At 41.6% G+C, this 14,888-nt stretch overlaps 2 protein-coding genes across 6 annotated transcripts; one reads left to right on the top strand and one right to left on the bottom strand.

Moving 5' to 3' along the window:
• Nucleotides 1-1,565: 1,565 nt before the first annotated feature.
• rps6kb1b (ribosomal protein S6 kinase b, polypeptide 1b) lies at nucleotides 1,566-7,954 on the top strand. The gene is made up of 15 exons (XM_028418853.1): nucleotides 1,566-1,746; nucleotides 2,804-2,847; nucleotides 2,945-3,065; nucleotides 3,167-3,235; nucleotides 4,451-4,598; nucleotides 4,785-4,842; nucleotides 5,173-5,273; nucleotides 5,368-5,458; nucleotides 5,542-5,632; nucleotides 5,718-5,825; nucleotides 5,911-5,973; nucleotides 6,141-6,218; nucleotides 6,443-6,550; nucleotides 6,855-6,967; nucleotides 7,224-7,954. Exons 1-15 carry the CDS (start codon nucleotides 1,678-1,680, stop codon nucleotides 7,477-7,479), a joined length of 1,518 nt encoding a protein of 505 aa, XP_028274654.1. The 5' UTR covers nucleotides 1,566-1,677; the 3' UTR covers nucleotides 7,480-7,954.
• Nucleotides 7,955-8,574: 620 nt separating this feature from the next.
• Nucleotides 8,575-14,173, bottom strand: slc33a1 (solute carrier family 33 member 1). Of its 5 annotated transcripts, none has more exons than XM_028420410.1 (10): nucleotides 14,066-14,170; nucleotides 13,923-13,939; nucleotides 12,593-13,065; nucleotides 12,340-12,493; nucleotides 12,061-12,256; nucleotides 11,770-11,969; nucleotides 11,503-11,687; nucleotides 11,304-11,421; nucleotides 10,835-11,050; nucleotides 8,575-10,752 (listed from the first exon to the last, which is right to left on the bottom strand). In XM_028420410.1, exons 3-10 carry the CDS (start codon nucleotides 13,000-13,002, stop codon nucleotides 10,585-10,587), a joined length of 1,647 nt encoding a protein of 548 aa, XP_028276211.1. In that variant the 5' UTR covers nucleotides 13,003-13,065; nucleotides 13,923-13,939; nucleotides 14,066-14,170; the 3' UTR covers nucleotides 8,575-10,584. The 5 variants fall into 5 exon arrangements, with proteins under 5 accessions (XP_028276211.1, XP_028276210.1, XP_028276212.1 ...); XM_028420409.1 differs by having other exon boundaries at nucleotides 12,593-13,044; nucleotides 14,066-14,161; XM_028420411.1 differs by lacking the exon at nucleotides 13,923-13,939 and having other exon boundaries at nucleotides 12,593-13,044; nucleotides 14,066-14,173.
• Nucleotides 14,174-14,888: the final 715 nt, after the last annotated feature.

The raw sequence follows: 14,888 nt of genomic DNA, 5'->3' as shown, positions 1-14,888 counted from the left end.
ATGGAAGTGTTTAGGTTAAGGGGCCAATACTGCCACCCGGTGTTTGGTCTGTAAAACTGCAACAACAAACTGTGCATGTGAAAGTGGTGTCTGTACAATTAGGATGAGACCTGGTTGGTCTGTGAAAGCTGTCTCTGATATATTGTAATAATAATATAATTTATATATTCTGCACTGAGCAGAATGTTTGGATGATGTCAGTATCAGGGTTGAAAGTAAATCTGACTGACTTTCTGTTTGGATGAAAGTCAGGGGTTCAAATTTTAGGAGTGGGTTGCTTTGTATGATGTCTTGTTATTATCAGTCATTACTGTGAAAGGACAGTGAGAGGACACAAGAATGGACGGACACATTATGTTGACACACTTTGTGACACACTCTTCCACACATTAGTGAATCCCAATCGAAACAATTAGAACCTAACTGCGATAATTCTGAATGATGACAGATTGAATAGCAGTCAACTCTTTTATTTAGCCCGGCACGTGGAGAGAATGTAAACACCACAGAACAAGAACAGCTGACAATTGTTACCACTGACCTTCCTGTGAGGCGCAGTGCTAACCACTGCACCACTGTGCCAGCAGAAGGCTGATGCTGTTCAGATGTGTTTCCACATCTTCTGCTGCTTCATCTGCTAGACCTTCTCCAAGTGAACAGCCATATTCCACAGGACAAGGCTGTCTCTGGAGGGGCGTGGACCACCTGAACAGCTTCTGTCCAGGGAGCCTACACACAAATGTAGTGATTTAGTTTGAACAATTACAGGAAGGCAACCCACCAGCCTCATGGATAACTAACTACAGACCACAGCAGATCACATCCCCTCCTGCCCTCAGTGGAGGATGCTGCTCTTTCTGACTCATCGTTCACTTCTCTGTCAGTCACTGTCGTCAGACCACCTAGGACCAAACGGGCCACGCCCATAACTCCTGCCTGTGAAGTTATGGTCTGAGGTGCAGAGTGTCTGTAGTCCTCCTTCAAGGGCTTGGGTGTAGTAAAAATGAAGCCTGAATGGTTGAACAATTTTTGTTACATTTAAATTGCACACTGCTCAGCTAAACAAAAGTGACACACTATTATTTTGTATGACTGCCTTTTAACTTTTTTAAATTATCGCACACTTTCATCTTGCCATGGTTTTTCCCAGCACTTGTTTGCCAGCATCTTGAATCAATGATGGGAGATTTAGACAGTTGTGGAAAGTCTTTTGCAGCACATCCTAAAGATACTCCATGGAGTTAAAGTGTGGTAAATACTGTCATGTACAATATAATATCCATCTATCCATCCATCATCTGAACCCACCTCGTCCTGCAATATAATATAATATAATATAATATAATATAATATAATATAATATAATATAATATAATATAATATAATATAATATAATATAATATAAAACTTTCTTTAACTTTTCAAATATATATCTAAACTTGAAGTATTAATTGCTGTCGTCACGATAAATCCATACTTTTTTTTACAATCCAAACATTTGTAGTAAATACAGTGTGCGTTTATAACAAAAGAGGTTACCGCCCCCTTTGTTGAGTGCTACAGTGCGCATGCTCAGTGTAGTAGCCGGTTATGGCGGCGGTGTGTGTTTGTCCATGAGGTGGGGGACGCCTGCTATTCTTGCGGTCTGTGACAGAGCGATCCGAGCGAACCGCTGCCATGGCTGGAGTGTTTGACATTGATTTGGACCAGCCGGAGGAAAATGTCTCCGACGATGAGAACGAGGAGGTACTTAAGCGGAAGCTGTTGAAGGTTCCTGCGAGAGCTGTCATAGCAGAAACTCTCCACGCACGGTGGCTAGCTGTTAGCCTGCCAGCCACCGCAGGCCTGCTACTCCTACAGCCGGAGCTCGCAGGCCTTTCTAAACCGGGACATGTAGCAGAGGCTAAAGCTAGCTCGACACAGTTAGCCATGTCAACGATCATGACAGAACTGTCATTTAGTCCTGTTTTATTTTACTGTTAGGACTATTTAAAAAAAAGAGATACTTGATGTTAGCGCTGTCACGTTTGTAAAACCATCGCTGTCATGCTGGAGTTGTGCAAGCCGTCCTTACGGCTACGGCACACGTCCTCCGTGTGCAACAGTTTATTTTGGCAAGAGTGGGACTGTGTGCATGTGTGGACTGAAAGATGCAGCCTGTGTGTTTCTGCTGAGATATTAAAAGCTCCTACATCGCACTCCCACACATGGGGCATTTATTTTATGTAGTCATAAATCGGCCAATCTACAGATACTTTATTACAGCAAAACTTTGTATAGCAGCTGTTGCTGGATTGCACATATTGAATCTGTATACACACAACACAGCTCCAGGTTTTGACCATCACCGTGGCTCCTGCTGTTAATGTGAAGTCACACAGTTAAGGATGTATTGCTGAAAATAATGTTTTATTTATTATTTATTTAGCCAAAAGAAAATCATCACCATGTTGATAAGCACTGATAATTAAAGAACACATTAAACACACATTCACATACAGTGTTTTTAACTTCTCGCATGCACTGTTTTTTAAAAAAAGTATTTCATTTATTGAAGCACAAAGGATGTTTGTAGTCATCTAATTGTCAGAAAAAAACAGGGAACAGTTTGATGTGCTTTAAAATTATTATTTATGTTGGAACATACTTTATTTCAGTTATCTACAGCTTCATTCTGTTTACAATTTACATGCTGCCAAATATTATAATTTGCATGCTATAGAAATACGTGAATAAGGGTACAGCACACATGTTTTGTTGACAAATTTAAATGCTTGCTTCATTTTTCTGTTTTTCCTTCCAGGCTCAAATCAACGACATAATGGATCAGTGCAGTGGATTTGAGTTGTAAGTATCCACGAAGTGATTGTGTAGTTATTTGATTTTACAATTGATGAAGTAAGAGTGTCGAGGGGGGTAATACGTGAAATATGTCTCATTTTAGCAACATGGACGACTGTGAGAAGATCGAGATTTCTGAAGATAATGTCAATCAGGGGACGGAGAACATCAGACCGGAGTGCTTCGAGCTGCTGCGGGTCTTAGGAAAGGGTGGTTATGGAAAGGTTTGTTATGCAAGCTTTGAGAAAGTCACACAAATAATAATAATTCCAGCTGTTCATGGTTGATTATTTAAAATATGTAAATTACTCTTCTTGCTGTGCAGGTGTTCCAAGTTCGAAAAGTTGTCGGAGCAGCGTCGGGCAAAATATTTGCAATGAAAGTTTTAAAAAAGGTATTTTCCCCCTCATCAGTCATACTGCGTGTTACTGAACATAAATTGCATGCTTGTTATTACAAATAAAAATTACTGTGCTTCTCTGTGCAAATATTGGCCGTCTCTGAAGCCAGTCGTGGGGTAAGACTGCACCGTTAGTTGGTAGATTGCCATCTGCGCTGCTCTGCTGCAGCCTTGGCACTAAATGCACTCTGCCTCAGCCCTGTTAGAGTCAGCGAGGTGCTCTGCTCCTGCTCCTGCTTCTGCTTGATTGACATGACCCCAGTGACACCGAGGACCCGCCGAAGCTGTTTCAATTGCTAGGCCACAAAGTGGCATTTATGTGCACCGCAGATAAGAGGCCGATACTTATGAAGCATTTCAGGGTGTGAGGTCTGTCCGGACATGCCCAAAATGTTCATGCGGCTGACGTATGAAATCTCTCATCTGAAGAAGTCATCTTTTCTCCAGCAGAGCTGTAGAGATTGTTCAAATCTGTTTGGAGTTGCCAGTGGGGGTGGCGGGCGGGTGACACAAAAATGTACACCAAAAGTGATATCGGAGTAAAACTTTGATCTATTCTATCCAAGATAATTTAATTTAAAGTGGTAAAATACAGCAGACACACTGTCACTGCCTTGAAGTGCGATCAAAAATGAGCTGTGTAGCTGTTTGTGTGTAACGTAAGACTTTCTACATGCATACTTATGATTTAAAACAATGATTTTGTGATATTATATTGTCTCTCCTGGGATAATGTGATCCTTGATGAACATGGCAAGTAAAGGCCAGAAGCATAATAGGAGCTTTTTTGTAGTTTTGCAACAGAGACATAGCTAAAAATTGAGACTAGCATTCCATAAATCCTAATGTGTCTGTTGCCATAGTTCAAACAGCTGAGGCAACAGTGTTGCTGACAGGAAGCTCTTTAACTTTCTGAAAGACATGTTTAGTAAACAGATCTAAGAGCAGCCAGGAGGAGAGGCCGTGGAGAGCCCCCCATACCGACTGTGCTCAGTCTGACAACACTTCATAGTCCTGTAATCCTTCTGTGTTTTTACTGTAAATCTGTCTGATGCATTTTTTTAAGCGACTGACATAGCTCAGAATATTTAGAAGTACCTGGTCTTGCTGGTACCTTTTAAGAGGAAATCGTAAATAGTTGGATTTTTAACATTTTTTGTTAAATGTGTTGAATTAATGCTTCTTCTTTTTTTTGGTTGCGGTCAACAGGCTATGATTGTGCGCAATGCCAAGGACACGGCCCACACTAAGGCAGAGAGGAACATTCTGGAGGAGGTGAAGCATCCCTTCATTGTGGATCTCATCTACGCCTTCCAGACAGGAGGAAAGCTGTACCTCATCCTGGAGTACCTGAGTGGTCAGTGCCAACATCACACACACATACACACACACGTGCAATCTGATCAATTAACAGATGTCTGAGGTTTCCTGCCTTTATGCAGGGCAGTATGGTTTATGTAGAATGTATTTCTATGGTCAGTGCTTGCCAGAAAATGTATAGTTTGTGTATTTTAACAGTGCATACATGTGCCGACCTTTGCAGGAGGAGAACTCTTCATGCAGCTGGAGAGGGAGGGCATCTTCATGGAGGACACAGCTTGGTGAGCGCTGCTAATTTCTCTATTTCCACTGTATAAACAGGGATTTATAGAAATATTAAAGACGAGGAGTGTCAAGATTAAACCCGCATCTCATGGAGCCTCATAGACAATGATTAACATTATGAATTAGAATGATATTAGACTGTAACCATAGCAACAGCAAATGCTTCCAGATGTCTCATCAGACGAAGTTAAAGGAGCTAAACTCTGATGAAGTATAACAATAACATGTTCATTAGTGTGATCTCAGGGTGCCTTTGTGTAGAATGAATGCAGGATATTTATTGGTCTAAGTGTATTTGGTGAGAAGTCTTCTGTTTATTCTTCTAGTTTTTACCTGGCAGAGATCTCCATGGCTCTGGGTCACCTGCACCAGAAGGGCATCATCTACAGAGATTTAAAACCTGAGAACATTATGCTCAACAACCAGGGTAAATCCACTGAAATGTGTCCGTAATATTAGTCCCTCTGCATCTCCTTCTTTATTTAATGTTCTTGATTTAAATCTGTGCTTTTTTCTTCCAGGTCATGTAAAGCTGACAGACTTTGGCCTGTGCAAAGAATCCATCCATGATGGCACGGTTACCCACACCTTCTGTGGTACTATTGAATACATGTGAGTAGGATTCTTGGCTTGTTGATGATCTTTGCTTGTTAATGTATTCATAAGACAGGCTGTATGCACTCATGTTGCTGCAGGGCACCGGAAATCTTGATGAGAAGCGGCCACAACAGAGCAGTGGACTGGTGGAGTCTGGGCGCTCTGATGTACGACATGCTCACAGGAGCGGTCAGTCTATGTATATAACTCTTACTGACAGGCTGCGTCGAATATAGACCATGTTGTAACACATGTATCTGTTTTGTCGCTGTAGCCACCGTTCACAGGGGAAAACCGAAAAAAGACCATCGACAAGATCCTGAAGTGCAAACTCAGCCTCCCACCCTACCTCACACAAGAAGCTAGAGATCTTCTGAAACGGGTATTTACGGTTTTGTTTTTACTCCAAGTTCTAATTGATGAAAGTTGTGAAGTTTGTTTTGTCTTTACATTTGATTCTTCTTCAGTTATTGAAGAGAAACGCCTCATCACGACTGGGAGCAGGAGCAGGAGACGCCACAGAGGTGCAGGTGAGGCAGTCTGAGCACACAGTGAGGAAACATAAAGCACTAGTCAGTTGTTACCTTATGCGTAATGTCTTTGGGTTATTCACTTAAATTGTACAGTCACAGTTCAAAGTCATGATTAAGTGTCTGGACTCTTCTTTCTATTATGCTCTTTATTAATCACCATGCAGGCTCATCCTTTCTTTCGACACATCAACTGGGAGGATTTGCTGGCTCGAAAAGTGGAGCCTCCCTTCAAGCCGTTCCTGGTGAGTGTCAGGGCATTGAGTGTAAGGTCTTACTTCCTGTAGTGTTAAGATGGAAATTTGAGGAAGTGCACAAATAAAGTTACTTCAGCAGCTTGAGTTCAAAGTTGGACTAAGTTTCCGGAAGCCAGCAGTTCTCCTGTTTCAGAGCCTTTTTTTGAGTTGACAGCTGACACATCTCATATTGCTGTCCCGGCCCCCCCGCTTCTTCTCTTCTATCTTTGCAGCAATCAGCGGAAGACGTGAGTCAGTTTGATTCCAAGTTCACCAGTCAGACACCAGTCGACAGCCCAGATGACTCAACCCTCAGCGAGAGTGCCAATCAGGCCTTCCTGGTAACTTCTGAATCCAGATCTGTTGTTTTCATTTAAATGATAAGCTTATACTCAATTACATTTTTCCACTATCATCGTCCTTTTTGTATAAAAAACGTTTTAACAAACAGGCCCCCCCCCCCCCCCCCCCAGGTTATTTATTTAACCCTTATTGTTGTAAATACGGGTTAATACTTGTTTGCAAAGACTGGTCCAGTTCTCTACACTGAAACACTGATGTCATTTGGCCTATTTATTTGGATCCCATGTTTCTTTCTTATTTGCACCACCTGATATCATCACTTGTATTTTTTTGTTTGTTTAGGGTTTCACGTATGTTGCTCCTTCAGTCCTGGAAAACATCAAAGAGAAGTTCTCATATGAGCCAAAAATCCGCTCACCACGACGGATCATGGGCAGCCCACGGACACCTCTCAGGTACATCAGCACCACTGTGCTAACATTAGTTAACAGTAGAAAAGGAAAAGGATTGTTTGTCTGCTCTGAGGTCATCAAAATTAAATCTACATGTTACATAAATTCTCTCTTCTTCTAAAATCTAAAAGCATGGGATGCACAAAAAAGTGTGTTACACAGTGCATGGTGTGAAGAGCTTTGTTCTTCTTAGTTATTTTTTAATAAGTCATAAGTATGTCTGTAGGCCTGTTTGTGATGTTAAAATCTGTCCTTTCAGCCCAGTCAAGTTCTCAGCAGGGGACTGCTGGCCCCGGGGCCCCATCCTTCCCGGTGGAGGACCAAGTGTCCTCCGGTCTCATCAGGACCAGGCCATGGAACTGTCCACCCCAGAGCAAATGGACGTGACGACCAGCTCCGAAGCGACCGCCCCACTTCCCATCCGGCAGCCTGCCGGGGTCAACCTGGCTCAGATGAAACAGCAAGCTTATCCTGTTGTGGCCAAACGGCCCGAGCATCTACGTATGAACCTATGACCCACCGTGACTGTTTAGGAGAGTTTATTTCTTGACTCTTTTCTTTTCTTTTTTCCTTTGATATTTTTAAAAACAAAGCAAAAAGTTATGGATGATATAGAGACAACGAAAATCCAAAATTGCACATCCACACACTACATGTACTGTCAGCCTGGATTGTGTGTGCATCTGGGACTCGCGCTGCGTTCAAGTGCTACCGACTACATCACCGTCCCACCACCTCTCCTCCGACACCTCAGGTCTGTTGACCTTCGTCCTCTGCCTAAACCCCTCCCCCGCCTCCACCTGGACTGGACTAAGTAGGACTGGAAATCATTTGAGGAGCCACAGCCTGTGTGTGACATGAATCAAACTAGAACACAATCAGTCAAGAAGATGGTCAAAGTGCTTTGTACCATCTGAATGAGTGCGAGACAGGAAGTTGCTTCCATTGGAAGATTTTGACTTATCATAAAAAAAGATACAAAAAAAAATGCTTCCTGGCTCTGAGATTTGGTCTGTTATTTAAAACGAGATCAAAGCGGTGACTGTTGTTGATGCTTATAGCTTTATGTCTTATGAAATTTTACAGAATGGACACATTAACTGTGCTATACATCAATGATGAATCAGAGAGCCTAAATTTAAAAAAAGACGTTGTTGACTTTTTACATGATTTCAGGTTTGGTGTTATGGATGATTTGTGGAAAAACCTGGTTTGATGATGTACTATACTGGGGGGTTGCATCACCAGATGACCCTTTTTCTCATCACCACCCAAAACGTCTGATCTCAGTGCTGCTTTGCTGGCTGCTCAGGAGACTCTGAACCTCAGTAGACATCAGACTCCCATCTGCGCACCCCTCCTTGGAGTGAATTTATACTGTGGGAGACTGTGGCACCAGTTGATCTGGATTACTGTCTACAGTTGTGTAGGCTTTAATGCTCCAAAAAAACGTGGGGGCAGCATTTAGAGCCTCCTCCTGCATCAGCATTAACTTGTTTAGGAGGGAAACTTTAGAATTCCTGAAAAACAAGGAAAATTATGAATAAAAAAAACATACAAAATGCATTCTGCCTTTTTTTTTCTTCTTCACAAAACAACCACAGATTTCATAAGTGTGCATATTTATTTATTTATTTCTCATCAATATTGCATTTTGAAGTGTGAAGTGTTGCCGTTTATGCTGCTAGCATGTTCAATACTCACACAGTGTGCTATTGTTTTTATATAATTGGGGGTTTGGACTCATTGTAAACAAAATTGCAAAGTAAAAAAAATACTAATACTAAAAAAAAATCAAATAACATGGAAAATAAATTAAAACAATTTTCCGTAGCTAATTCAATATACGATTGAAAACCGCATCCTAATCATTTAAAGGAATGCATACTTTTTATAACGCATCAACAGTTCCCTGTTAATGGCAAAAAAAAAACCATGGTGCCTCAAACAAACATGGAATGCTGTATAAACAAAATATATGAAGTGTCTGAAATATGGAGTAGGAGTATGACATCATCACTGTAATCCCAAAACCTGTTTGACCTTTTTCACCTTTGGATCACACAGCAGTTAACCCTTTACACATGGACCCTGATTGTTCAGTTTAACATTTATTTTTATATATATATATATATATATATATGTATATATATATATATATATATATATATATATATATATATATATACTGTGACATTCACTTCTATGTACAGTACCAATGCTGCTGGTCTGGGATCTGACCTGTGGACCTGTGTATTTATTACAGGCAACAACAAGTAATATAACAACTAAAGCATGTGTACTATGCACGTGTAGAATAAGGCTCTTCTTTGATAAATGGTGACCAGCTACTACAGCTGACTGTTCCTGCTGTTAATCCCACACTCGGATAAAATCTGCTAAGGGACCATTGAACAGATTTAGACAGATTATGTGAAGGTTATATGTATAAATGAGGACTCCTGCAATAATGTGTAACATTAAGATCTTCAATATCCATCACCAGGGGAAAATATACAAGCTATATTTATCATTTTAAAAATACCATATGAATATGAATGGTCCTATAGTAAAAAAGCTGCATTGACCAATATTTCTATTTCTATTTTCACTGATTTAATAGAAATATAATAAGTCGATTTAAAGGGACAGTTCAACCCAAAATCATTTTTTCATTTGTTCAGCTGTCTGGATGGCCACAGAAAAACATTCATCATAACTTCTTGAAAGAAACACACATACAGACACACACAACACCATACATACCACCAGATAAATATGAATACTTGATTTTAGGATGAACTGCCCCTTTAAGGAACATGCTCCAAGAATTTCCCCTCTGGGATAAATAAAGTAATTCTGATTCTGATTAGATAAGTAGCCTTTTAATGTTTCAGACATCTCACTTCATTTAACCATTAATGATCCTGCAGCATATTATTGAAATTCTTCATGAATGTTAAAAGCTATGATTTTGTCTTGTTCAGCCAAATTACCATGTGATACAGAAAACAGGGAAACTACTCATTCTGTCTGCAATATTACATGCCTTCAGCTTTTTTTCCTATAAAAAATAATCAAGGCACAAATCACAAAAGAGAAGAAAAATTAATGATTAAAAAAATGATACCGTTCACGCTGGGTTCAGGTTATATGTTTTACTTCTCTTTTCCCACGAGTATTCTTTCAGTGTGGATTTACTTAAAGGTAAACAAAGTCAGAAAATGAAAATGGTTCTTTTATGTGAAAGGGTCCAAATTTCAGGAACTGAAAAGAAGCAGCTTTACCGGTACTTGCCGTTTAAAGAAGCCTGAAACAAACCCAGAAATAAACAGACTCTTTGACCCAGCTCTACAGTAGTTTAGTCTACTGGCTACTTCTGTTTTCAGTGGGACACTTTTACATTTAGCAGGAGTAATAATGAGATGAACATTTACCTAGAAGAAGTGAGAACAATGGTGAATTTGTATATGTGTGTGCACTTTGGAAATCTGAGGGTAAATGTTAGAAGGTAGCAGCTGCAGCAGGAACAGAGGAACAAGGGTGGGATTATAGTGTGTCCGGTTCTGAGCTGTCTTTTTTTTGGAGCAAAATATGTAGGTACATTGTACCAACAAGTGTCACTGGTTCACTCTGCACCTCCATGCAGCAGGACTCTGCTCCTGCAGCCGCCTCATTTTCTTCCCCAACCAGACCCACCAGAATAAGCCAATCAGCACGCACACCACAGACTCCACATAGTAACCGTCCAGTGTTGTCACACAAAGGCCGCCTTCCCTCACACACAGCTGTGAATGACAACATGGACAAAAATGTTTATATATTTTTTAGCTGCATTATTTGATATCCACTCTTTCTCAGAAGACTTACCGCTGCCTCTTCTGTGGAGCCACAGCTCTGCCCGGCGGCACCTTGGCATTCCTTTGAGGTGAGTGGGTCGACCATCCATAGTGCCACAGTGGAGGGCCAGTTTCCTCCGAGGTTAGTGACAGTGTTCAGCAGCGTCATGTAAGTCCCGCCGATGACGGGGTCACTCACTTTGGCATGGAAGGCCATGCAAGCCACATACATGCTGTACAACGCCACCTGGAGTGAAAATACAAGAAGTTAAGTTGCTGATTATAAAACTGCACAGATATACTAAACAATGCAGCTACATCAGAATCCTGCAACCAACGCCCATTTGTCTGTTTATCTTGTATCAATTACAGCCAGCATCCGTTCTACAAGCAGGTAGGAGCACCTTGTGTGAGACTAAGACCTGAACTATTGTAAACAGGTCTGGACTGGAAGCAGATAACAGGAAGTTAGTGTAAAGAGCAGCACAATAATGCCAAACCTGATGCAATGCGTAGCTAAGCAGCACTACAGCATAGTAGTAAACAGGGAACCCTCCTTCCTGTTTTACGGTGGGAGTCCACCACACCAGCAGAGCATACTCCAGACCTATAAGTAACCTGTGAAACCAGACAACACTGTTAGCTGTTATAATGTGTGCACTGTAAATGTAGATGTGTGTGTGTGTGTGTGTGTACAACCTAAAAGGAAAAGCTTTGTAAAAAACATCCAGAGGTCGAGGCCCTGCTGTGTATTTACTGATGACCAGTGGTAGAAGGATCTGCAGAGGCACCATGGGCACTGCCAGCAATGCCAGCTGTTCTTTGGGAACTCCGGCCTCCACCAGCTTCAGACCTGTAACTGCATCTGCTGCAGAGAACCCCATCTGAAACAAACACAGGACACCACATCAAACACAAACTAACATGCATAAGGTTATTTTTTTTTATCTAGTAATGTTCAAATACTTTTGCAGTAAGAAGCAGGACACAAAAAGTGAAGACTGTGGGCATCTTGATGATAGAAAACAGCAGCTTGTAGGTTTCCATGACGCCCTGTGTCTCCTCTGGAGCTCTCCTCCTCCCTTTGCCAAGTTCATTTTCCCTTTTAAAGATGGCTACCAGAGTGGTGGAAATCAGGAACACCACTCCCCAAAAAAACAAGAAATCTGCAGCAGAACAAAACACTGAGTTATCAGCTATGACCACAACAAGCTTTGCCTTTTACACCTGTTCCATAGGTTATGGATAGACAGATACCTGACAAGGTGACAATGCCTGTGTCCTTAGGCTCTATTCTGAGGTATTTGTTACAAAATTCAGCTGACTCCAGAGCCAGAAAAAGTACATTTCCCAGAAAGTAGCCAGCTGTCTGGCCCACAGAGTTACATGTAGATGCGTAGCCCACATTTTGTCTGGATAACATAGTCAGGGCCCAGCCATCCACAGCTATATCCTGAAACACAGAGAAGAGACAAGAAGCACATGAATGTATATCTCTGAATGTGCATTTGCATCACAGTGGTTGTAAATGTTTACCTGTGTGGCTGCCAGGAAGGCGAGCATGAAGAAGACTGCAGTCAGAGTTACTATGTCCGGTCCTTTCTCACGCTGCAGCAGTGAATTGACTGTTTGAGACAGGTAGAGCATGAAGAGACCCAGCAGGTACTGTGTGGGCACCAGCCATGATTTTCTGCAGAAGCACATGGGAAAATAGAAATGATATATGGAATTCTGGGCGAGAAAACATTTCAAATAATTACAATAGTCAATATACTGGTGTCATTCTCACCGTCTGCCAAACCTGCTGAAGTACAACGCATCAACCAGTGGTGCCCAGAGAAGCTTGAGGCTAAAAGGCCAAAAGACGAAGCTGAAGAAGGCTTGGCCTTTGTAGCTAACATTCTTACTCTGTAGGATCAGAGGGATGCTGCCTGCCAGTCCAAGAGGAATCCCTTGGAGCACGTAGAGGAACAGAAGAAGCGACACATTCCCAAGCTCACTGCGAATACCAGGATGCACTCTGTGATGCCTGTTGTCCTCAGAGTCCGACCCCCTGATGAGATGCTCAGCGTCCTCTTCCGCTTCAGAGGAGTTTGTCTCTCCGCTGTTCATGTCACGCACGTTTTCTGGTAGGATGGTGGCTCCTGCCAACTTCCTCTGCCGCCCGTTCTTGTGTGTGCTCAGGTCTGATGGCTCCATGATGGAGCAGTGAGCATCAACTTTGCAGTGCCCTCAGCAAACCTGCACGGGAGAAACAGGACACTACATATACATAGACTGAGAGTCAAAATCCATTAACGTAACTATCAGAAAACAGTTCAAGGGCCGTATTCACAAAGATCCCAGGAATCCTCTCAGACAGCTCTTATCTTAGCCTAAAAAATCTTAGTAAGGACTCTTATCTTAAAAGTGATTTAAGAGCATTCTCAGGGCAACTCTGAGGAGGGAGCAGACTGAAAGCTTGATGTTACTGAGGAGGCGTGGTTGACCCTGTTTCTAAGTGTGACGCATTGTTTTAGGAGATGTGATTGGTTGACAGAAAAAACATTAGAATACATTCCTAATATTATAAACAACATAGAATGGTACTACTGTAGTCTCAAATGATGATGTGATCATAAACAAATGGCTTGAATGTAATTCAGCATATATGATAATCAGCTGTCGTCAACTGTCTGTGATGACAGCTCCTAAAACATACAGCACAGCGTACAGTATAAACCTTGTATCTATCAATCAGAATCAGCAAAAATGAGATTATCAATCTTTATGTGAAAGGTGACGACTCCAGGTCCCTAAATACCCAGTGTTTAAGTAAAGATGAGGGATGAGTATAAACATGAACAGTTCCTAATACAAGCAAAAGACATACGTCCACGTCCATGATGTGATGTTACACCAGTCTGTGACAGAAAGCTATTCATGCTGACTGTGGACAGACACGAATGTGTCCATTTAAAGTTACCAGCTGTCAGGTGTGATGTGAATGTTAAAACTAAAGGACAACATAACTTAAATTAACACAACGGATAATTCACACTTGTAGTGAGGGCAAAAATAAAGACTCACAAAGCATATGCAAAAAAATGGAAAAGTAAAAAAGGTGATTTCATGCATACCTGGTGATGACAGCATGCTAAAGCAGAGAGCAGAAAGCAAAGTGAATGACAGAGGCAGACGACGGGAGATACATTTGATTCAGTTCATCAATTAAACGGCGCTGGCAGCCTAACGAACAAAAGAAACAGAAGCAAATGTGTACCGTTTCACTTCACACTCGTTACATCGGTGGACATCAACACAGGAGTCAGGATTCAGGAAGTGCGCGGTGTGCAGCTTCGGCAAACGTCCGGCTCCTACAGCTGACGTGTCAAAACACAACTGCCATAAAAAGGTTCCGCTTCCGTATACACGCCATTAAAGTAGTGTGCAGTCTGACGGGATCCGGAGGATGTTCGTAGCTGGTTGGACAGACGGCTGTTTAAAATCCGTTAAATACATCTATCCATCCTGTCAAAATTAATCTCAAACCTTATTAGTTTTTTCTTATAGATGTCAATGTTTTTTTTAGCCACATAGAAAATACACTTTGTAAGAATTTTCTGATGGAGCTTACATCAAATCTCATTTCCAAGCTCTTGTAATGTGAATAAAACACTTTTGGTCACCAGGCCATCAGATTTGGACTTGACATGTTATACAAGTGGCGCAGAGCGTTATTATATAAGACTGTGGGCATCTGATAGAAAACAGCAGCTCTTGGTTTCCATGACGCCCTGTGTCTCCTCTGGAACTCTCCTCCTCCCTTTGTTTATTCTCCCTTTTAAAGATGGCTACCAGAGTGGTGGACATCAGGAACACACAAACGCCTCTTACACCTGTTCCACAGGTTATGGATAGGCAGATACCTGACAAGGTGACAATGCCTGTGTCCTCTATTCTGAGGTATTTGTTACAAAAGTCAGCTCCAGAGCCAGAAAAAGTACATTCCCCAGGAAGTAGCCAGCTGTCTGCTATAATATGTAATATTATATAATTGTCCATATTTTCTTAAATACAGATATACACTGAATCCCAGAGGGTTT

This window comes from Parambassis ranga, chromosome 13 (genome assembly GCF_900634625.1).
Source record: "Parambassis ranga chromosome 13, fParRan2.1, whole genome shotgun sequence".
NCBI classification, from domain to species: domain Eukaryota; kingdom Metazoa; phylum Chordata; class Actinopteri; family Ambassidae; genus Parambassis; species Parambassis ranga.
The sequence above is the reverse complement of the archived record's forward strand: the minus strand, read 5'-3'. Positions and strand labels throughout refer to the sequence as shown.